The 23,318-nt window shown below is 42.8% G+C and overlaps 1 protein-coding gene and 1 long non-coding RNA gene across 3 annotated transcripts in view; one reads left to right on the top strand and one right to left on the bottom strand.

Annotated features, from left to right (window-relative positions):
* Positions 1 to 23,318, top strand: part of Bckdhb (branched chain keto acid dehydrogenase E1 subunit beta) — a 189,242-nt gene that overhangs the window by 24,998 nt on the left and 140,926 nt on the right. For both annotated transcript variants that reach the window (XM_038321849.1, XM_038321848.1), the window contains exons 4-5: positions 22,171 to 22,304; positions 22,508 to 22,663. In XM_038321849.1, the coding sequence (XP_038177777.1) occupies positions 22,171 to 22,304; positions 22,508 to 22,663 (290 nt within the window). The remainder of the gene's footprint in view (positions 1 to 22,170; positions 22,305 to 22,507; positions 22,664 to 23,318) is intronic.
* On the bottom strand, positions 20,817 to 22,645 carry LOC119809099. Its single transcript, XR_005284623.1, has 2 exons — positions 22,398 to 22,645; positions 20,817 to 21,114 (listed from the first exon to the last, which is right to left on the bottom strand). It is a non-coding gene; the product is annotated as an uncharacterized LOC119809099 (long non-coding RNA).

The following is a 23,318-nucleotide window of genomic DNA, read 5'->3' on the forward strand; positions in this document are numbered from 1 at the left end:
TGGGAGCTTGGCAGACTCAGATGACTTTAGAGACGTCAAGTTGTGTGGTCTTTACTTTGTGGGTTCTCTTACTGTTGTTTCTGGGGTCACTATCATAGTTCATGCTCTGACTACTGCTCATCTGAATATCCTTGGCCCATGAGAATCTTTCTTTTCACCATTCTAACTTAATTTTTCAGTAAGATTAATTTTTCCCAAATGCAGCTCCGGTCAACACTTCCTTAAAATCTCCCCGGAGTTTAGCAGTGAATATCTGTGCTAGCTTAGCGTTTGGAACCTGAATTAATCTGGCCTCATCTTCAGCTTCAAGCTTTTGTTTTTCTGGGCACCATGTCCTTAACTGTGTCCAACCTTCCTGCCTCTCTTCTCAGAAAGCCTGCCCTCTCCTTCAGATCCACCCTGTTGCAAGACCCTGCCCATCCTCCCCATGACCTTTGACACCTCTAAATAGTTCTCCCAAATGGTCTCTTCTGGATGTATCTAACATTGTGTCCTATAAGTTAGTCTGCTTGTTTCTTACCAATACAGTCTCTCCTCATGTCACCAGTGCCCACAGCAGAGTCAGACATGAGCACTGATTGCACGAACCAAAGACTGGGAAGCCAGTTGTCATGATTTAGTTCAAGCAAAAGAAAGAACATGTAACTTTTAGACTGACTTCTGGTGAATTTTTCTACACGCGCCGTGGCTGAGGGTTTAATGGACCGCTAAATACATGCTGTCAGTCAACCCTGCCATCTCTTTCGATTGCTCAGAACTATTCTCAGACCAAATTCCTAGGTTTTGATTGTGCCCTGGATTAGTTGAGCTGATGCCTATCATTAACTTATGAGGTCTCACTGTGTTAATTCTGGGTTTGACAAATTTAAGCATTTCCTGGATGGTATGTGAATATGTGTGTATAGATATCACCCAGATTCACACACATCTTGCCTAAAATTAAATAGAGAAAATGTGTTTCCCACCCAGTGGAATATTAGTTGTATATGTTCATGCATGTGTTAATCCAACTAATGATTTTTCCTGCTTACTTTGTGTTTTTTGATAATTCTGTTGATGATTTTTTGTTATTATTTTAATTTTACATATGTGGGTGTTTTGTCTACATGTATGTCTGTGGACCCATGTATATGTCTGGTGTCCATGGAAGTTAGAAAGGGCAATCAGATCCCCTGAGACTAGAGTTACAGACAGCTGTAAGTTTCCATGTGGGTCCTGGGAATTGAACCTGGGTCCTTCAGAAGAGCAGTCAGTGTTCCTAACCATTGGGCCATTTCTCCAGTTCTTTTTTTTTCTCATTTGTTTATTTTTCTCATTTGTTTATTTGTTTTTTTTCTCATTTTCTCCCCTCCTCCCCCTTCCCTCCCCTCCCTTCCACCCATACCCCCACTCCCTCCCTCTCCAAGCCAAAGAGCCATCAGGGTTCCCTTCACTATGTTAAGTCCAAGGTCCTCCCTGCTTTTTGAATTCTACATTTATCTGCTCATTGGAGTGCAAGACAGAAAAGTAATGTCTACAGGCCATTGGGCTGTAGAAATGGGCGGTAGGATTTGTTGGCTATAATTGATTTCAGAGAAAAAATATATCTGGAACTAGTTTAGGAAATATGTGATTAGCTATAAAAATTAGAAAACACTTCAGATTTGGAGGAGGATAATTTATATTGTTCAAAACTATTTTTTCTCTTTAGCCAAACATCAGTTCTTTGGGGGCATTTTACACTGTGGTGCTTTGGGGCTATATTAAAGATCATAATTATGGAATAAGTTGTGTTTGGTTTTGCTCACATGTGGGCCTTGAGTTTTTTCTTAGCTATGAAACTGACAGGTCTTTTAAAAATGGCTGGTGGCATTTGGAGAACACTGTTTATTTTCTGTTTAAGATGGATTCTTCATTTTCTTGTGCTTTCTTTTATTAATAGCTCTCCAGTTTGGATGTAGAATTGGTTTGCTGTCAGCCTTCTCCTGTTTACAAAGGGGGAAAGCTCATTTATTTTTTTTATACTTCCATGTCCTGTTCCTTTTGCTTCGGAGAAAAGGGCAGCATCATATTTAGATAGGGAGGTTTAGGCTATTTATAAAGCGAGGCAGGTTAATGGAAATTGACAGCTTAGTAATGTCCTCTTGGTGAATGACGCACACGGGTTTCAGATGATGCTGCCTGGCTGGTTTCACTTACAGTCAGGAATCAGCTGGAGGAATTTGTGCGCTCGGAGCTTAGCTGTTGACGTAGTTACTGGGTACAGATACATTTTCGGAAACATCTCATTTCCGTATAAATGAAGGGAAAGTAAAAAGAAAAATGGAGTTGGCTTGCCCTTAAATTCCAGCTGGCATCACAAGGATGATGCAAATCTGTTTTTGTGTGTGTGTGTGTGTGTTTATGGAAAGACGGGCTTTGGTTGTAGTTATAGTCAGTTACCATGAAATAGCCACAGATTCATTCAGAAATACCCTCTGCTCATTTTCTGGGCTCTTTTTACTAGTGCACATCAGCTATGTACACATTTATTTGAAAAATTAATTTTCAGTGTGAATTTCTTAATTTCCAATGTTAATTCCCCCACCTCCTCCCTCTTTTGTCCTAGGGATAGAATCCAGAAGCTTGTCTAAAGGAAGGGAGGTGAGCATTCGACCTCTGAGCTACATTTCTAGGCCTTCTTCATACGTTTTAGTTGAATGCACTAGGGAAGTTTACATTATCCCATCAATAAATGTGTCTATTTGGTTTTAGAAAGAAGTAGACGAGAACCAGGGTTTGAGGTATCCCAGAGTATGTGCTCAGCAGCCATCAGGCCTGTCTCTACCTGTAGAAAAGACAAAGACACAAGAGCTCACTAGCTTCCTACTCGGAGTCGTTCACAATGCACTGATTTCAGAGAATTCATCCCCTTCAGTTACATTGATCAGGTCATGTGGAGAAGCACAGTTACAGCTTATGATGCAGTATCAGAACACTGTCAGTTGATTGACTATTAGCTAATACCATATCCTCTGTGGGATGACAACACACACATATCAAAACCACTGCTGGAAAAATCCCTGAGGTTGTCCAAGGCCCTGGGCATGCCCACTTCACCTTCGTGCTGTTTCCATGTGGATCACCTTGGCGTACGGTGTTTACCTAAGTGTGTGACAAGCAGCACGCAGCTCAGCCATTAGACATTGTTTTGCTCAGGAGGGAGGGAAAGGAATGCAGGTTTCTGTAGTGAGGAGCAGTGGGCTGTGTTCCCGCCGCCTGGCTTTCTGCTGCCTGGCTAGCTTATGCCCCGAAATAACAACACACAAACTGCATTCATTTAAACACTGCCTTGCCCATTACTTTCAGCCTCTTACTCACATCTTGACTAACCCATATCGAATAATCTGTGTAACACCACAAGTGGTGTCTTACCGGGAAAGATTCAGCATGTCTGACCTGGTGGCTGGCTTCATGGCATCTGTCTCCCTGAGGAGAGGCACGGTGGTCTGCCCCAGAGAGGCGAGGCATGGCGTTTTATCTCACTTAGGAGAGGCGTGGCATCTGACTGAGCCATCTACCTCACTTCCTTCTTCCTGTTCTGTCTACTCCACCTACCTAAGGGCTGGCCCATTAAATGAGCCAGGCAGTTTCTTTATTAGCCAATAAGAGTCCTCCATCAGGTTTCTAAGGGACCACTAGCTTAACTGGGGCTGCCCACTTTCCTGTAACACCGCTTTTTCTCCTGTGCTCTGGGGTCTCCGTCTGTTCCTCTTTCAGCGCAGGCTGTGTGGTGTCCGGGCATTTGCAGGCACACAGTAATAATCAGCAGAGGTGCTATCCTTACTCTGTAATCCCGAGTTGTCTTTGGCTCTTCATTCTTGCCACTCAGTATCTCTTTTGCACCTGTTCATCCATGACTGAGACTTGCTTAGAGCCCTCTCTGTCCAGTGCTTGTTCACACGCTATCTGGATGGAGGTGACTAGGAGCCTCCCCGCATGCCCATCCATTGCCTTACCATTGGAACAATGTTGGATTTCTGCTGCTGGGACTCAGTGTTAGGGAAATGACCTTGGAGGAGGAAAGGTTCAGTTTGACTTTATTTATGGTGCCTTTGGGTGGTGTAGTGTATGACAAAAGTGGCTGAGGAGGAATAGTCTGGGAAGCCAAGTGTGAGGGGAAAGGGCTAGAGTCTTAACGTCCCCCTTGCAGAGTATAGCCCCAGTGACCCGGTTTCCGTCTAACAGGCAGACTCCTAAAGACTCTGGTACCTCCAAATAGGAACCCATGCTAGCATCTAAGCATGTGGACTCTTAGAAGAAGCAGGAACTGAGGCTCCTGGTTTAGAATTGCTGGCCGGGGCTCTGCATCATTTATGAGTTTCCTTCATCCCAAATGGAGAGACAGTGCTTGTCATTGATGACTCAGGTACCATAGCCATCAGGTTGGACTTCATTGAAGCTGGGGACAGGCAACGTGTAGTCAGTGCTGAGTGGCCTTTTGCAGCTGATGGTCTGTGAGCCTTCAGGACTGTGTGCCCCAGTGCCCCTCAGTGTCAGAGGATCTCAGCTCCATGTGCCTGAATCCCCTCAGTTGCACAGTATCTCTTACACTTTCTCCTTCTCTTGCCTCTCTCCAGATGATAATGCAGCACTGGTTTTTGCATTCCGTAGCTTGCTTTTTCCTTAGATCATCCATGGTTAGCCGGCAGGTTAATTCCCTTTTATCTTAATTTATGGACGGGAAAACTGAAGCATGATGCAAGCTCACATTGCTGGGAAGTTGTTAGAGGCACTCCTAAACCCAGGGATTCTGACTTTATGGGTCCACTTTGAACTGCTGTAGGAAATCTGATTTCAAGTAGGAAATGCTCAACATCTTTTTGTTAACCACCGTATTGTAATTGTGGTCATTTGCTGAGTTATATGTAAGATGGGTGGAGATTTCAGAGACTCTGAACTTAGGTGAGCACTTACCTGAGGTTTCCTTTGTAACTGCCTCCACCCCTACCTCTTTGTTTCTGATTTTGAGGATGGATGCTGAGGTCTTCTAAGTGATAGACTAGCACTGTACCACTAAGCTGTATCCCCAGCCCATTTTATATTTTGGATTATGGTCCCGCTAAGTTGCCCAGGTTGGCCTTGAACTTGCTCATCCTCCTGCCTCAGCCCAAGGTCTTGGGTGCATTCTACCATATTCAGCCCACTTTTTTTTTTTCTACACGAAAGTAGGTTGTACAAAAACATCCTGATAATTTATGACTCATGGCATCTTAACTGTGTCCAAAGTTCGGAGTCTCTATACCTCTTCTTAGAGGTCGCTGTGTGCCCCTCTCTATAACATAGCTGCTTACATCCCTACAGGATATCAGTCCCTCAGCCCTATGCAAATTATTATGCAGTCGATATTAAAGGAAGCATATTTGCAAAGGCTGTTTAATACATGCCCCCAATTAAGAGTTTTCTTGACCATTCTGAATATTGTTTAGTGTTTAAAGAGCCTTTTTAATTTTATTTTATTGTTGGTAACTAGGTCACATGCTGTGAAAGCGTGAATGAACTGTCTATTTGTTTTAACATTTTGGAGAAACATCTGAGGGAGTTTTAGGATGTCGCTCACAGATGTATGACATTTGGAGTCAGTGTTTAAAATCATTTTGTATTTGTGTCTGTGGCCAGATGATTAAGGTCAAATTTGATATGCTTTAACATTTATGAGTTGAGTAGTTTGCAGTAAGAAACTTAGGGAGAGCATTTCGGTCATTGAGGGATCCAGACCATAGCCTGTGGATTTTGGGCGAGCCCTGCTGCAATGACTTTTGTACCATATATGAAAAACTTACAGCTAGCAGGAAAGTCTTCTGCAATGACTTTTGTGCCATACATGAAGAACCTACAGCTATCAGGAAAATCTGCTGCAATGACTTCTGTACTGTACCAGGAGAGCCTACAGCTGGTCGGAAAGTCTTCCTGAGTGCTAGGATTTTGTAATTTGTTTCTCTTTCTCTTTTTATGCTCAGTTGTAATGTTTACAGCTCATTACATCATTTCTCTGGTTCTCTGCCTGCCTTCTATCTTGTGATTAACTTAAAGAACACATTTGAATCTTCCAGAATCCTTCTAAGTGTAGTCATGAATTTATTCCCTTTTTCCCCTCTTACAGTGATTAAAGTAAATAGACAAAACCCAACAAACCAGAGAGGTAAACTGTAGAATCAGACCTGAAGCTACTCTGTTGCCAAGTGTAATTTTGTAAGCATTCAAATAATATACCACAGCTGATTGAAGTTGCCATTGTGGGCATGTAAAACATCCTCTTTTCAGATAAACAATGTCCATTCCTGGTACTTGTTTTTGAGTTGTTCATTCATCCATCCAGCAAACATCTTAACAAATCTCTGTGTCCTAGATACTATTCTGTATACTAGAGAAAAGTTGGATACATTCTGAAGTATATTCCTGAGTGACTGTGTGGCTTTTTTGGGGTCACATTTCCATTATATAAATGAAACATTTCATGTATATATTATTTCCTCAATTTCCCACTTAGGTACCCAGCTCAACTCCTGTCTGCCTTGCTGCTGTGTCTGTATGTCTTAATACTTGGTGGGATCTGGGACATGACTAGTTCATGAATTCCATAGACATGATTGCCTTTAGTTTCCAGTACCTGGTGCATTTAAACCTGTTCATTTAGGTAATATCAAATAACCACTAGGCTTAAGGCATTTCTACTCCATTCTCTTTGGTGTTCAAAGGACACAGACTTCGTGTTGTGAGTAGAGAAGCTTATGGCTCTTTTCCTTGTCGTTCATTGGAATTGCTTTGGTTGTTTCTGATTGTCTGCACTGTTGCACATACACCCAGAATGACAGACTCATTGATCACAAAGGGACATTTGTGTTTTAGTAGATATCTTTTCACAGATGTTTCTTGGACATGTACATATGCCCTCATTTCACTTCGATTTCCTTTAATTTTCCTCTCTCTCAACCATGAACTGGCCCGCTTGTCTGAGTGTTTGGGGTAAGACGTAGAATCTGTAGGGCAAGGTTCACAAGTCAGTTGCAGTGATGGCTCCTTGAAGCGTGTGTTTGGAAGACTGTTGGGAGATTAGTATAAATGTAAGTGAACTTCCCACGCTGTGAGCCTTGAAACTTGACATGTTCTATGATGACAAAACAGTGTTGTTCCTTCTTGAAAGTAGAGCCAGGCTAAAGTAGGAGATGACCAGGATGATGTAGGACCCATGGCAGCGCCTGACAGCCGCATGGAATGCTCAGTCAGAGGAACTCTTCTGAGTGAACTTAGCTGGCCTGAAATGGCCAGCCTTCGTCCTCAACTATGATTCATCGGTGCGTGTGGGCTGCCATGGCCTTGGACTGTGGGTGGGTCTCCTTTGGAGGAAGGGCTGACAGTTGATGCCTTCCATTCGGCACCATTCTTAGCAGCCAAAAGAACACACTGGGAGAGTGTCACCTAGAAGTCCTAGTGAATGTCCTGGCACTGACTGGGACTCTGCCTCCATCACTGGCTGCTTGTTCCTCTTCTCTTCTTCTTTTCTAGGACTGAATAATTGAGCATCTTATGGAGGAAGTTAACACCCCATTTTTCCTTACTAGTTTTTTGTGGGTGTTGCCATCGCTGACATTTCATAGTAAGGGGACTGGGAGCCTTTGTTACCTGGGGTTGTCTTTTTGTCTAGGACTGTTTTGGAAGATAATTAACATCTATTGCTTTTAAACAATGACTAGCATCCTGAGAAGTGCTCCACTTTGGAAGATAAACCGTATAGTCATCTCATTTTATTATGAAAACAAATTCTTTAAGAATATTCCATTTTCTGTTTTTAATATAGGAAAAAAAATTGGAAGCAGAATGATCTAGATTAGCTTTGTATGGACCTCAGTCAACCCGAAAAAATGCTTTTCATCTTTATCAAAGCTATGGACAGATGTGAAAAACTGTTGAACAATTGCAACATATTCCAAAAGTCTATGACAGAGATTATAAAGATGCAGTATTTCTTTCCCCACTGTTAAAATTGTACCTGTAGGAACTGGAGAGATGGCTCAGTGAGTCTGAGTGCATACTGCCCTTGGCAGCGGAGCTGAGTTCAGTTCCTAGTAAACATGTCAGGTGGGTCACAATCACCAGGAACTCCAGCTCCAATGTGTCTATCACCCTCTCCTGGCTTTTGCAGGAGATGTTCACATGGACATACCCCCTTGCCAACACCTCTACCACATATATACATAATTAGAAATAAAATAAAGTAGGCATCTTAAAAAAAATTGTACCTGTGATGACTTCCAGTTCTCTGATTTGTTTTGTGCCTTAGTGACATATATTCATGTCTTTCCTGTTTTCTGCTCAAGTATTCTGGAATAGACCATGACTAAGTTGGTCATTCCTTGAAAGGGTGTTCTGGTCTGCCGAGGTTATAGAAGCTGCTTAGGGATGGATAGTTTTATAATTTTTTTATGCAAAAAGAAAAATTTAATTTTATCCCAGGTCACTCAACGAATTTGTAGGAACACTTGGTTTCAGAGTAAACTCTAAAATTGAGGATGGTTCTGAAAAGTGTCTAGGGGCAGAGAAGAGTGAGAGTCTCCTTGACTTTCTTATCTCTGGAGGTGACTGGCCAGCTGCCATCCCATGGTCCTTCCCTTTCTCCAGCTGTTTCTTCTTTGCTTTGCTTGTGCTCTGCACTGTGGCGGTCTGTCAGGGTGAGAAAAGGACTCCTTGCTAGTTCAGATTTGACCCTCTGTGCTTCTTTGGCAGGAGAAGTCAACTTCTGGTTTTATTTTGATGTTTGGCCTTGGACAGATGACATCATTTATAGACGGTGCCCTATTGGGGAGGCAGAACTCCCAAGTCCTGTGTCCTTTACAAAGGAATACTGTCGGGAAGTGGGACTGTGATCTGATGCATGCTTTTCCACAAATATGAAGCTGATGATACAATGTGTAAACAGACATCCAGCTGATATTTCACATCTATTTTCACTGACTTGGGAGATTATGAAATTTAAGGGGGCATAGCAAAATATAAGTAAATAACAAGTGAAGTGGACATTTTTCTTTCACTCTAATTTCCTATAGCAATATATTTATCTCTGTCAATTTTTTTCTTTAAGTTTTCAATTCTGGGGATCAAACATACTAGGTGAATGCTCTCCCACTGAACTACCCCACCCCAATTGCCTAAGGTAGTGCTAATTTGATTTACCGCAGAAGAAGTATACCTAATAAATAGTTATCTGATTTATCTTTTAGAAACAGACATCTATTAAATGGTTTCAGTGTGTGGTAAGTGGCAGGCATGTGCACTATTATCCTTTGTCATTTGCTGGCCCCATCCAGTCCTTGCCGAGGGCAGGCTGGCTCCTGTCATTCTCCGTCATCTCTCCAGAGTCATCATCGATGGTCTCTCCAACATCCCAGTTTTCCTTCTGGGTATTTCATTCTTGTTCCTATCAATATCAGCATTCTCTCTGTCATCTCATTTGGATGCTTCCCCAAATCTTGATCTCAGCCTTGAACTTCTCCAGCTCCCTGATCCAAGGACTGCCACTCTAATGATCTTTTGACATAGTTGGTTTTTTTTCTTAAATTGTTTCTTTTAAAATAAATAATATTTTCTTGATTATTCCAGAATTTCATGTAATATATTGTGGATCATATCTATTCCCCTCCCCTAATTCCTACCAGACCCACCTCCTTTCTCCTCAATACAACTTTGTGTACTTTTTTAAAAGTCCATTGAGTATAATATATGCTTCCCAAATATCCTTGGGTATTAAGCCTGCCTTGAAGCATGGTTAACCTACTAGGATCCCATCCGTAAAGAAGACTGTCTCAGCCACTCACAGTAGCTATCTCTCGCCAGGAGCTCCTCCCCTAGGGGTGGGACTTTATGCCCACCTCCCCTTGCATGCTGAGATCTTATTGGCTCTTTTATTTTTGATTTGAAAAATTTTATGTTACATGCTGGAGAGATGGCTCAGTAGGCAAGAGCACCGGCTGCTCTTCCAGAGAACACGGATTTGATTCCTAGCACCCACAAGGCAGCTCATGGCCACTGCCACTCCAGTTGCAGGTGATTTGATGCCTTCTGGCTTTCGAAAGCCACAGGCACACACACGATGCACAGGCACCTGTGCAGGCAAATGACCCACATACAGGAAATAAAAGTAAATAATTTAAAAAATTTACTTTATGTGTATGGGTGTTTTGAGAGCAAATATGTACATCACATGTAAGCCTGGGACCAGGGGAAGCCAGAAGAGGGAATTGGTTTACCTGAAATTAGTGCTATAGATAGTTGTGAGGCACTATGTGAGTGCTGGGAATTGGACTTGGGTCCTCTGGAAGAGTGCTTATCCACTGAGCCCTCTACCAAGCCCAGTTCTTAAAGCCACACATTTCCCCTGCCCTGTTTCTGTCTTCTCTGATGTTCTTTCTTGCTTTTATCCCCGTCTTGAATTCTACATAATATTTCCTTGTTGAAATCCAGTTCTAGTTAAATCTACCTGGATGTCTAAATCCCAAGGATGCTGAGCTGAATGCCGCTCTCAGTTTGGGCTCAAGACTGGTAGTGACCTCTGAGGACCACCCTTGCTGCCCGACTTCCAGGCAGGCTCCTGACTCATTCGTTCTTTCTTCAGTCCTGCCTTCCCCACCTTCACACTGCTAACCTGTTTTGTGGGTGTAAGAAGAATACTTGTCTAGTGCACATGAGGCTCCAAGTTGGATCATTAGCACTGCAAAAAAGAAAGCAGGGTCTGTTTAGTTTAGAATTAGTAAAAAGGTAAGTAGATGCCACCGAGAACTTGGGCAGGCTCACCTTCCCTTACTGCTTTGGTCCCTGTGTGGGCCCCAGTGCTTGTGTGCTGCTGGCTTCCTTCTGGATCTTTGTTGACAGAGGTTTCTGTCCCACCCAGTCCTGCAGTCATTCAGTCCCAAAGAAACACACAGAGGTCTACATTAATTATAAACTGATTGGCCTCAGGCTTCATATTAACTCTTATTACTTGCTTTAGTCCATAATTCTTGTCTGTGTTAGTCACGTGGCTTGGTATCTTTTCTGGCTAGGCAGTCACATCTTGCTTCCTCTGTGTCTGGGTGATGACTGCAGACTGACTCTTTCTCTTCCCAGAATTCTCCCGTTCTCATTGCCCTGCTTCTACTTCCTGCCTGGTTGCTCTGCCTATACTTCCTGCCTGGCTACTGTCCAATCAGCGTTTATTTAAAATACAAGTGACAGGGTACAGACCATTGTCCCACAGCAGATCGTGAGGGATGTCAGGGTGCCATTCAGCCTCCCCTGTCACTTGCTCCAAAGTATGGTCCTAATTGTTATCTCTATGCAGTTCATTTCATTAATGTTTTTCAGACCAGTTTTTCTTTCTCTGCTGATCACTTCTATTGGCCCACAAAGTTATTTCTTCCATCCTAACCAAAAAAATTTCTTTTGATAGGGTAGCTTTAGCTACCTGATGTAGCTCTGGCGTTCCCTATGTAGCAGCCTGGGTGCTATAAGAATGCAGGCTGAGCAAGCCATAAAGACTAGGCCTATATAAGTCATGGTCTTATTTATTTATTTATTTACTTGTTTGTTTGTTTATTTATTTTTATTTTTTCTCTTTTTTTATTAAAAATTTCCATCTCCTCTCCTCCTCCTCCCCCTTCCCTCCCCTCCCTTCCACCCATACCCCCACTCCGCCCCTCTCCAAGCCAAAGAGCCATCAGGGTTCCCTTCACTTTGTTAAGTCCAAGGTCCTCCCAGCTCCCCCTAAGTCCAGGAAGGTGAGCAACCAAACTGACAAGGCTCACAGTGAGCCCGTCCATGCTGTAGAGTTCATGCTCATCGCCGTTGTCCTTGGTTTCTCAGTCCTCCTCCACAGTCAGCCACATTCAGAGAGTCCGGTTTGGTCCCCTGTTCCATCAGTCCCATTCCAACTGGACTTGGTGGTCTCCCGTTAGATATGTCCCACTGTCTCAATGGGTAAACGCATTCCTCACGGTCCTGACTTCCTTGCTCATGATCTCCCTCCTTTTGCTCCTCATCAGGACCTTGGGAGCTCAATCCGGTGCTTCTATGTGGGGCTCTGTCATTTTCTCTATCCAATGCTAGGTGAAGGTTCTATGGTGATATGCAAGATATTCATGAGTATGGCAATAGGATCTGGACATTTCTGGCACCCTCTCCTCAGCTGCCCAAGGAACTAGCTGGGGGCATCTTCCTGGACACCTGGGAACCCCTCTAGAGTCAAGTCTCTGCCAACCCTAGAATGGCTCCCTTAATTAAGATATATAATTCCTTGTTCCCATATCCACCCTTCCTATATCCCAACCATCCTATTCCGCCTCCTCCCGGCCTCCCATTTACCCCCCTCCCCTTCCTTTCCCCCTCACTCTCCTATCCAGAGAGCAGTAAGGGTTCCCTGCCCTGTGGGAAGTCCAAGTTCCTCCCCCCTCCATCCAGGTCCAGGAAGGTGAGCATCCAAACAGGCCAGGCCCCCCCAAAGCCAGTATGTGTAGCAGGATCCAAATCCAGTGTCATTGTCCTTAGCTTCTCAGCAGCCCTCATTGTCCGCCATGTTCAGGGAGTCCGGTTTTATCCTATGCTTTTTCAGTCCCAGTCCAGCTGGGCTTGATAAGCTCCGAATAGATCAGCCCCACCATCTCAGTGGATGGGGGGACCCCTTGCAGTCCAGACTTCCTTGCTCATGTTTTCCCTCCTTCTGCTCCTCGTCAGGACCTTCGGAGCTCAGTCCGGTGCACCAATGTGGGGCTCTGTCTCTATCTCCATCCATCGCCAGGTGAAGGTTCTATGGTGATATGCAAGATATTCATCAGTATGGCTATAGGATCTGGCCTTTTCCGGCTCCCTCTCCTCAGCTGCCCATGGAACTAGCTATCCTCCTGGATATTGGAAGTCATGGTCTTTGTACACTTATGCATGGCCTCTGCATCAGTTCCTGTTTGCTGGTCCCTGCCCTGGCTTCTGTCAGTGACGGACTGTTACCTGTGGTCTGTAAGGTTAAATAAACCCTTTCCTTCCAAGGCTTTGGCCACAGTGTTGATTTTTGGTCCTGTTGTTTCATCACAGCAGTAGAAACCCTAACTAAGACCTCAAATGACTATTTGCTCTTTTCTCCCTTTGCTCCCCTAAGTTCGTCCAGGCCAGTAATACATAAGGCTGCTTCTGCCAAACACTTCCCATATTCAACAGTCCTGTGATGCGCTACCTAAATATCTCAGGGGAGACGCACGCTTTCAAAACAAAACTTTGGAATCTTATCCCGAGAAGCTTTTTCATGGCATTGAATTTATTTCTTACCTCAATTACTGGCTATGGTATCTTTGGCTTTGAGTATTCTTTGCGCGTCTCTGACTCATCTTGCAGGCTCTTTTCATCAGCGAATCCTTTGACTCACTTTTGAGAATACATCACACTTGCCCATTCTTCCCACCTCCTCTGCTGTTAGGCGTCCCTGTCTTTCACTGCAGTGTTTCAATATCCTGCAATCAATCTTGCTGTGCCTCCCTTTGCTGTTTATAGACTATTCATAGAACACCAGCCAGAACGATACTGATGAGAAGGGGCACAGAGTGGCCTGGCTTTGCTCTGCGGCTTCCTCTTTCTCCCACTCACCTGCCTTCTGACTCATCCTCAGTGTTTACAAGGGAGGGCTGGATGATGCTGTGGACTTGACAGGATCCGGACCCACCTTGGAGATGGGCCTCTGGGCACACCTGTCGGGGATTATCTTCATTATGTTAACTGATATGGGCAGATCATGTTAACTGTGGGTGGGATGATTCTGTGTCCTTAGCACCCGGCCTGTGTAAGTAGAAAGTGAGGTGAGCCCTGGCATGCATCCCTCACTTTCTGCTTCTTGACCTTGATTAGAATGTGACCTGCTCTCTTGAATTCCTTCTGCTATGACTTCCCTGCCATACTGGACTATAACCTGGAACTGTGAGCTACAATAAACCTCATTTCTCTTAATTTTGTTAGAGTATTTGATTACAGCAATAGGCTTTTAAAGAAAGCAAAACAAAGGCCTGGAAGGCCCCTCCTGACCCACTCTGCCTCTCTCTGGCCTCTTCCTTATGCTTTGGTTTATCTTTTGCCACTGTTTTTTTTTCATGTTCAGATTCTTGCTTCTCTTTTGTGCCCTTTCTCTGATGCACTGAAGTCTTTCTCCAAGGTTGTTCCACTTGGCCCCTATATTATTAGTTCATCTTTCATTGCTGTGATGGTCGTTCCACTCTTGACCACTATATTAGTTTATCTTGCATTGCCATGACCAAAAGCACCCAACAGAACAACTTGGATGGGAAGATTTGCTGTGGCTCATGGTTTTAGAGGGTTCAACTCATGATTGCTTGGGTTTAGGTGCTTCAGTGCAAGTTCATGATGGCAGGAACTGGTGGAGGAGTATGACTGTTCACATCTCAGTAGGTGGGAAGCAGAGAGAAGGGTCATGCCACTATTAAGCTGTCTTTCTCTTGTCATCCCTTCTATCCGAGACTCCAGCCCATGGTCCCAACCTATGTTTAGTGTGGGTCTGAACTGTCCTCATAGTTCAACATAGAAGACATAGAGGTATGTTAGGTTTGGTACATCTCAGTCTTCTAGGTGATGGTAATCTAGTCAGGCTGACAGTGAAGATTAACTATCTCTGTCCCTTTGCCCAGACATCTCTGTGGATGCATGTGTGGCACATGCTCTTTTCTTAATTGTCCCCTCTCAGTGGTTACTTTCCAGTCTGTTTAAAGCCACATTAGTTCCAACTTCATATCAACCATTCCCTTCTTTGCTGTCCTGCGCAGCACTGTTTGTCATAAACACATCACATATTGTCATAAACACATCACATATTGCCATAAACAATACATATTGTCATAAACTTATCACATATTGTCATAAATATCACATATTGTCATAAACTTATCACATATTGTCATAAATATCACGTCAGGAACATCACATATTGTCATAAACATCACATATTTCATGAATATCACATATTATAACACATCACAATGTCATAAACATCACATATTGTCATAAACTTATCACATATTGTCATAAATATCACATATTGTCATAAACTTATCACATATTGTCATAAACTTATCACATATTGTCATAAATATCACGTCAGGAACATCACATATTGTCATAAACATCACATATTTCATGAATATCACATATTATAACACATCACAATGTCATAAACATCACATATTGTCATAAACTTATCACATATTGTCATAAACTTATTACATATCGTCATAAACATCACATATTGTCATAAACTTCTCACATATTGTCATAAGCACGTCACATATTGTCATAAACATTACATATTTTACTCAATTGTTTTTATTGTAGTTTCCCTTTTCTAGAATGTAAGCTTCAACCATGAGGAGATGAGGTTTTTGTTTACCTAGTGCTAGTTAGGTTTGGTCAACTTTACATAAGCATAGACAAACCTAGGAAAAAGAAACCTCAGTTGAGAAAATGCCTCCATGAAATTGGCCTGAAAGTATGTGTGTCTCTGTGTGTGTGTCTGTCTGTGTGTGTGTGTGTCTCTTTCTGTGTGTGTCTCTCTCTCTCTCTCTCTCTCTCTCTCTCTCTCTCTCTCTCTCTCTCTCTCTCTGTGTGTGTGTGTGTGTGTGTCTGTGTGTTCTTGATTAATACTGTGAGATAGCTTGGGCAAGTGGTCCTAAGTTGTTTAAAAAAGTAAACTGAGCAAGTCACTGAGAGCAGACCAGTAAACGATGTTCCTCCTTGCCTTTTGCTTTAGTTCCTGCCTGGAGCTCTGTCCTAACTTCCCTTCCAGGGGGACTGTGATCTGGATATGTAACCCAAATAAACCCTTACCTCCCCAAGATGCTTTCGGTGATTGAAAGGATTGGTATTGGCTCAGGACCCCTAAAACCAAGTTCTCAGCACAAGGGAGGTTTATTTGCTCCAGAGGGACAGAGGAAGGTTTATTTGCCCCAGAGAGACAGAGGGCAAGGAATAAGAGACAAAGACAGGAGATTGAAGGTGAGGGAGAAGGGGAAGGGAATAAGGGAGAGAGGAATATTTGTTCCTGAGTGACAAAGGATTGCCTCTGGTTAGAAAGGAGACAGACATGGCCCACAGGAAAATGGCTGCTTATAAAGGTAAAATGGGATGAGGTGTTTAATCATTTAATTGGTTATGTTTATTCTAGTAACTAAAGGGGACTTTTGATTGTTGGACTTTAATACTTTGATAGCTAGACTGGTAGTCAGCCTCAGGAAGAGGAAGTGGCCAAATAAGGGAATAGACCCTGGTGGCTAGCTTTAGGAATGTAATCCAGCTTTGTTTTAGCAAGGCATAGGGAATGGGGAAGAAGGGCAAGACCTGCTCGACCCATTGTTTGCCATGCTCAGGCTGACTAGAGTCCCTTCAGTCATGGTACTTTTAGCACAGCAATAGAAAGCAACGTAGGACAACCCTAGCATGTAGAAAAGTGTTAATGTAATGGTAAGTAGTTTATGAACACGAGAGAAATATCGGTGTGAATAAGTTTAGTCTGTTTTGCATCGTGACTCTTCTGTTGCAGATAAGAACACAGCCTTAGGTAATGTAGCAATTTGTGGCGCTAGCTATCCTGGTCTGTCTTACCTTGTTCTGCCTTGCCTCACAAGCGCTCTGGCTGTTTGTCCTGATTCATCTATCAGGATGTTACGTACATGAACTTTACAGTGGGTAACTGCCCTGTGGGAAAGAGGAAGTCATCAATACTGTGTCTTATTAGTGCTTTTACCACCAGTCAATCAATATTAGGCAGAAGCCAGAAACAGATTTTTAATCACGAGTTCATGTTGGAGCATTTTCTATTGGAGCATATAAAAACGTCATTGGTTAAACCGTTTCCTTTAAAGTAAGAATTCTGAGAAATTCACCTTGTCTGTGCTTTCTCTACCAAGAAGGAAAGTCCTGTGACCTTGAAGCTGCAAGGAGCAATTGAGTGGGTGCTGCCTATTTGGTTAAGTTAGCGGCTCGGACTTGCTGGATCTGGCTCCCCCTGTGAGCATCTGGGATTTGTGTTCCTTTGCGACCACTCAAGCAATAGAATCAATTCCCACCCCACCCCCTCAAATTATCCAGGTACTTACAGTGGAGTAGGGTGCTGCTGAGGTATAGATGTCGTAGGCTCAGGAGACAGTCTCAGATAATTATGCGTATGAATCACACAGTTAAGTTTCTGCAGCTGTCTTCAGAGCTGCGAAGCACAGGATGTGTCTAGTCGGCGTTTTCAGCACCTGCCTGACTTGTGACTCACGTTCAAAGGGAATGATTGAGCTGAGAGTCAATTCTGCATACCAAGATGAACTGATATCCTGGGCTGTAGAAATGGACGATGAATACCAACCAGGTCCGTCCCTGAATGTTTGGGTTCCTGATCAGATTTCTGAAATTAGAACATGTCATAAAATGCTGATCGTAGCTGAGAAGCGGTGCAGTTTTAATGGAGATTTGAGTAGCGTATTAGTAAGTGTACACGGGAGTTTGAAGACAGAGCCTGAGGAGAGGTTTGTCAGGCTCCTCCCACCCCAGTACTCCCATTTCTGGACCTTCCATTTTGTCCACATCCTTGCCAAAGTTGTCATTGTCTGTCTGTTTGGTTTATAAATATTATGTTGATAATTTTTCCATCCAAACTCCTTCATCAGGGAGACTGGACTATAATTTTTATTCCCCCCTCTCTTTTGTATCTTTATCTGGTAGTGCATCAGGGTAATGCTGGTTTCATAAAGAGTTCATGTGGTCGTTTGAGAAAGATTGCTGTGAATTCTGCTTTAAAACTGTGGCGGGATTGTGCAGAGAATCCATTTGACCCTGGACCATTTGTAGCTGGGGAGTTTGTGTGTATGCACACACACGTTTGTGGATGTACGTGTGTGGAGGCTGGAGGACAACCTTGGGTGTCAGTCCTTAGCATCATTCTCCTTGTTTCTGAGACGAGGTCTCCCACTGGCCTGGAGCTTGCCAAATACCATAGGCCAGCTATCGTACTTTTGGGGATCTTCCTGCCTCTGCCTTCTGATTGTTGGGGATTATACCAATATGCTTACTTTTTAAAATTATTATTAATTTTTTTCATGACATTTATTTTGATTATATTTTTCCCTCCCCCAGATCCTCCCAGCTTCTCCCCACCTCCCTACTTCATGTTTTTTCTATTTAAAAACTCAAAAAAAAAAAATCAACCCCCCGAAATCAAAAAACAAAGAAAAAACAAATCCCATAAGATGGGGCCAAGCAAAAAGCATCTCAAAATTGTGTGTCCATTGTGCGTTGGCCACCTGCGCCAGGTCATGGGGCTGTTTGGAGTGTGGTTGGTACATCCAGTGACACTCAGCTGGAGAAAATTGATTCTCCCTTTTCCAGCAGGTGTCAGTCACAAATAACTTCTTGGTTAGGGGTGGAATAGCCTTTCTCCATGCTGGGATTTTGTCTGGTTTGGACTTGTGCAGGCCTTGTGTATGCTGTCAGTCTCAGTGAGTTACTACGCCATCAATCATGTTGTATCAGGAAGACACTGTTTCCAAGGAGCCGTCTACCACCTCTGGCTTTTACAGTCTTTCTCCTTCCTCTTCAGCATGGATTACAGAGCATTGGGGCAGGGGTTGGGGGTTGATGAGGATCCCATTTAGGGCTGAGTGCTCTTAAAGTCTTTGACGCACTGCACACTGCCCAGCTGTGGGTCTTTGTGTTGATTGCCATCTACTGCAAGAGGAAACTGTTCTGGTGAGGGTTGAGTGATACACCGATCACTTCCCATCCTCTTACTCTAAGGTCAAGCGTGTTTCTTAGATGCAATAGAAGGATGAGTCCTGTTTTCAAATCCAGTCGTTTGGTCAGTGTCTTTTTAGTAGGGGAATTAAGACCATTAATAGAGTTATTGATCAGTGTTTATTAATTCCTTCATTTTGTTGTTGTGGTGTGTTCCCCCTCCTTTGATTAACTATTCTCGGATTATATATTCTTTGTGTCCTCTTGAGTATAGTTAACCTCTTGAGACTAAGTTTTCCGTCTAGTGCTTTCTGTAGATATGGGTTGGTGGACATAAGTTGCTTAAATTTGTTTTGTTGTGAGCTGGTTTTCTTTCTCCATCAATTGTTATTGGTAGTTTTGCTGGGTAGAGCATCTAGGCTGGATCTGTGGTTTTTCATATTTCTAATGAAACATCTGTCCAGGCCGTTCTGACTTTCAGAGTTTCCAATGAAAAGTCATCTTGGATTATTTTGGTAGGGCGTATGCATTTAGAGGCCACTCATCTCTTTTAGATTTTCCAATTTAAGGAGATATGTTTTGTTTTTAAACAGGGTCTCAACTTATAGCTCTAGCTCGCCTCGAACTTGCTTTGTAGACCACATTGGCCTTGAGCTCACAGAGATGCACCTGCTTCTGCCTTCTGCATGCTGGTGTTAAAGGTCTCTGTGACCATGTCTATCCAATGGGATGTGTTAAGGTTTGTCATAATGATTTTCTAAATTGCCTTGGTATCTGTTGTAATTTCCTCTCTTTTGGTTGGTTTATGGATACGAAAACCTTATTTGTCTTTTCAAAGAACTAACTCTTGGTTTCTTTGATTCTTTTTTTTTCCTCTCATTTTATTAATCTCTGTCTTCCCATCTACCATTTCTGGGGTTGGCTTGCTTTTGCTTGTCCAATGCACCATTTATTTATTTGAGATATCTCTGATGGTAGCTAGAAACTCCTACCCCCCCAACCAGAACTGATTTCATGATTTAATTGTATCCCATAGGTTTTGCTATGTTGTGTTTTTCCTTTTGTTTAGTTCTAGGAATTTTTGAATATCCCTCTTAGTTCCTTTGGTGTCCCATTCGTCATTCCATAATGTATTCTTTAAACTCCATGAAGCTCCTCTAACTTAAGGAGACTAGGATTCCATACTCCCGTGTTCTTTTTAGTGGGCACAGGAGCTATTTCTGCCCAGCTCTTTTAATGTGCGCAGAGGTTATTTTCTACTGAGTTGTTCTCAGAGGGTTGCACAGGTACAGGTGTCAGTGAGTTCTGGATCAATCGGTGCATAAATGAGATATATGTTCTTGGTGTTCAGTTATTGGCCTCTTTAGATGATGTCTTTGACACCCATCAATATATTCTGTCCGTCTGGATACTTACAATCTCTGACACAGAGCGAAGAGTCCCTTTGGGCCAGCTTATAACTGTCATCGTTTACTCTGTGTCCCTGTTTTTGAAGTTCAAGTGTTCAGTTTATGTTTGCTTTAGTTTTCCAATGCCTCTAAAATTTTATTGCTTTTACCCTGGAATTTTATTAAGTACAGGAGGGTTGGTTTGAAAGAAGCAACTTTGCAGTTATTTTCAATAGTTCAGTAAATTGAGATGTAGAGTTTAGTCATTCAGTTCAAACATTTTTTTTATGATTTCCATTTTTTTGAGCTGTATATTAGAGATATGCATTTAGTAAGCTTCCTAGCACAAACTTCTAAAACCAGACAAGATTGGGCTTCGTCAGGGTGGTATGGCCAGAGACCTAACACAAACTTCATTGCATCTCCTTTTTCCTTTTTCCTCTCTTTCCCTTTCTTTTATTTATTCTTTTTTTTTTCTTTTGGATTTTGAGACAGGGTTTCTCCATAGCTTTTGGTTCCTGTCCTGGAACTAGCTCTTATAGACCAGGCTGGCCTCGAACTCATAGAGATCCACCTGCCTCTGCCTCCCAAGTACTGGGATTAAAGGCGTGTGCCACCACTGCCCTGCTCTTTTATTTATTTTTTTGTTGCTGTGTTGAAATAACCTGATAAAAGCAGTTTAGGAGGGAAGGGCTTTATTTTGGCTCACAATTCAGTAGTACTGTCCATCATAGTAGGGAAGACTTGGTAGCAGGCAGGAAGGCATGGTGGAGGGAGCGGGAGGCTGGCTGGTCACATTACATCTTAATTCAAGTAGAGAGGGAAGAGGAAGAGGGATGGGCTCACAGCTTGTCATCAGAAACCCGTTTCCTTCAGAAAGGCTCCACCTCCTCAAGGTTTCATATCCTTTCCCAACAGGGCTGAGAGTTTGGGCATGAGGTTGGTGGGGTGGGGTGATGGGTTTCAAACCATGAGCCTAGAGGGAATATTTAACAATCAAATCACAGCAAAGTAATTAGCTAGCTTTCTTGCTTCCCCCTTCCCCTTCCCTTTGTATTGTGTTTTTCTCTTGAATATTGGGACTTGAGCCCAAGACCTCCCACATTTTAGGCAAGAGCTACAGAGAGCCGCAGCCCTACATACAGATTTCCTTACTTCTTTTCATTACTGACTTCTAGTATGACCCCACCAGGGAACATACTCTTATAAATAATTCTTACTGAATTTGCAATTTGACAATGTCATACACATCTGAAGTGCATCCTGATTCACTTCCTACCCACTATCTCCACTTCTAATAAGTCTCTTTTCCATATCCAAGTCGTTTGCTTTGAGACATGCTGGATTTGATTTTAATCGTTTGGCAGCTCAGCATGTGGCTGGTCCATTCCCGTCAGTATTGGAGTTCTCGGCGTAGATGCTAGCTAGCGTCCTGAGTATGTCAGATGTGTCCTATCAGTTATTGTGTTATAGCAATATTTTAAAAGTCCCCTTCCTTTTTTTTCTGTTGTTGCCCAGATAGTATCTCAAAAGTCTCATACTGAATTATGTACTTGCCTGTGCCCCCACCTAGTTGTGTCAGTGACTACAAACTGCTTGGCACTCGTTGTGCCTTGTATTCGTAAGTCTTTGTGAATTCAATTCTTGAACACTATGAATTTTACCTTATTAAGTCTGGCAGGGCTTTCCCCCCTTAATGTCTGCCATTGATAGTGTGATGTCTATTTTCTCTTGTTATGGTTTTTACTGTATAGTTCTTTAATTATGATTTTTTTCCTATCAAATAGCAGGATTTTGCTTTTCAAAAAAATCTCAGCATGGCAGTGTTTCCTTAATTGGCACATTTAGGTTTGTTACGTTTAATGCTATTATTTTCTGAATCAGTTACAGTGCTGTCTGCTGTTTCTCTACCAGTCCTATCTTTCTTCATCCCACCCAATTATCAGATGTATATTACACTGCTTTAATTTGCTACATTAGATTTGTTTTCTATTTCTGTTCCTTATGTTATTTTCAATTTATTTTTCTAAAGGAAAAGATAGAGTGTTTAACACCCCATTGTGTGAACAAGGAATTGTTGGATTTGGGATTGGAATCGCCGTCACTGGTGCTACGGCCATTGCGGAAATCCAGTTTGCCGACTATATCTTCCCCGCCTTTGATCAGGTAGGTGCCTTATGCTTTGCTGGGAAAGGCATCTTAGTCCCCGAGTGTTCAGACACGGGCTCTGCCCACCCATCCCCGCCTTGCCTTCAGCACCTGTTGCCTCATGGTGGTGTTCACAGTTGCGATGGAAGATCCAACAGCATGCTTTTAGGATATGCACTGGGCAGGAAAGAGTCACTGGGGCATGTCCCTTTTCTCTGCAGATTGTCAATGAAGCTGCCAAGTACCGCTATCGCTCTGGTGATCTTTTCAACTGTGGGAGCCTCACCATCCGGGCCCCATGGGGTTGTGTGGGCCACGGGGCTCTCTACCATTCTCAGTGTCCGGAAGCCTTTTTTGCCCATTGCCCAGGAATCAAGGTATTCTTGTTTACTTCCTTTATTTGATTATCATTTGATGTTTCCACATTTGCTTATGCTGTTAGTATTAATCAATGACCTTCCCTGAAGGAAGACAAACAGGACTTTGGAATTGATAGGAACTTAACTATAATTGAGAAAGGGAGGTTAGCATTTCTTTTTAAATTAACTTGCTGATGCTCAGTTTTCTAGAATGTTCTTCCTGAAGCAGCTCTGTCATGATGCTGGCCTTAATTGACTCCACAGATTTTAAGGTCTATGGCATTCTCCTAAAGCTCTAGTTTCTTCTTTCTCATGTGTTTTTCTCTTTGAACTCTTCTTGGGGTACATTTAATAAAACCCACTGTTCAGTCTATATTTACCTCAAAGTCATGTGTGCTTATAGCTCAGTTTTCAGTTTTTAAGCAGACGGAGAGGACGCTGTTATATAGATGGGAATCTTTTCTAATCTAGAGCATGGTAACTGCTTAGTCTGCTTGGAAGAGTCTTCCTGTAATAGCTTAAGTCTTTTCATGTTGCAAATGTTTTATGTGTTTGTCTCTTGATATCACCAAACAGCTTTCCAGGGAATCATAGGAAATCACAGATGTGTTAGCCAGAGAAACATGTCTGTTTTTGACAACAGAAATCAATTATAAAAATGTTTACATTTTTC

The sequence above is a fragment of the Arvicola amphibius genome, chromosome 3, assembly GCF_903992535.2.
Source record: "Arvicola amphibius chromosome 3, mArvAmp1.2, whole genome shotgun sequence".
Taxonomy (NCBI): Eukaryota; Metazoa; Chordata; class Mammalia; order Rodentia; family Cricetidae; genus Arvicola; species Arvicola amphibius.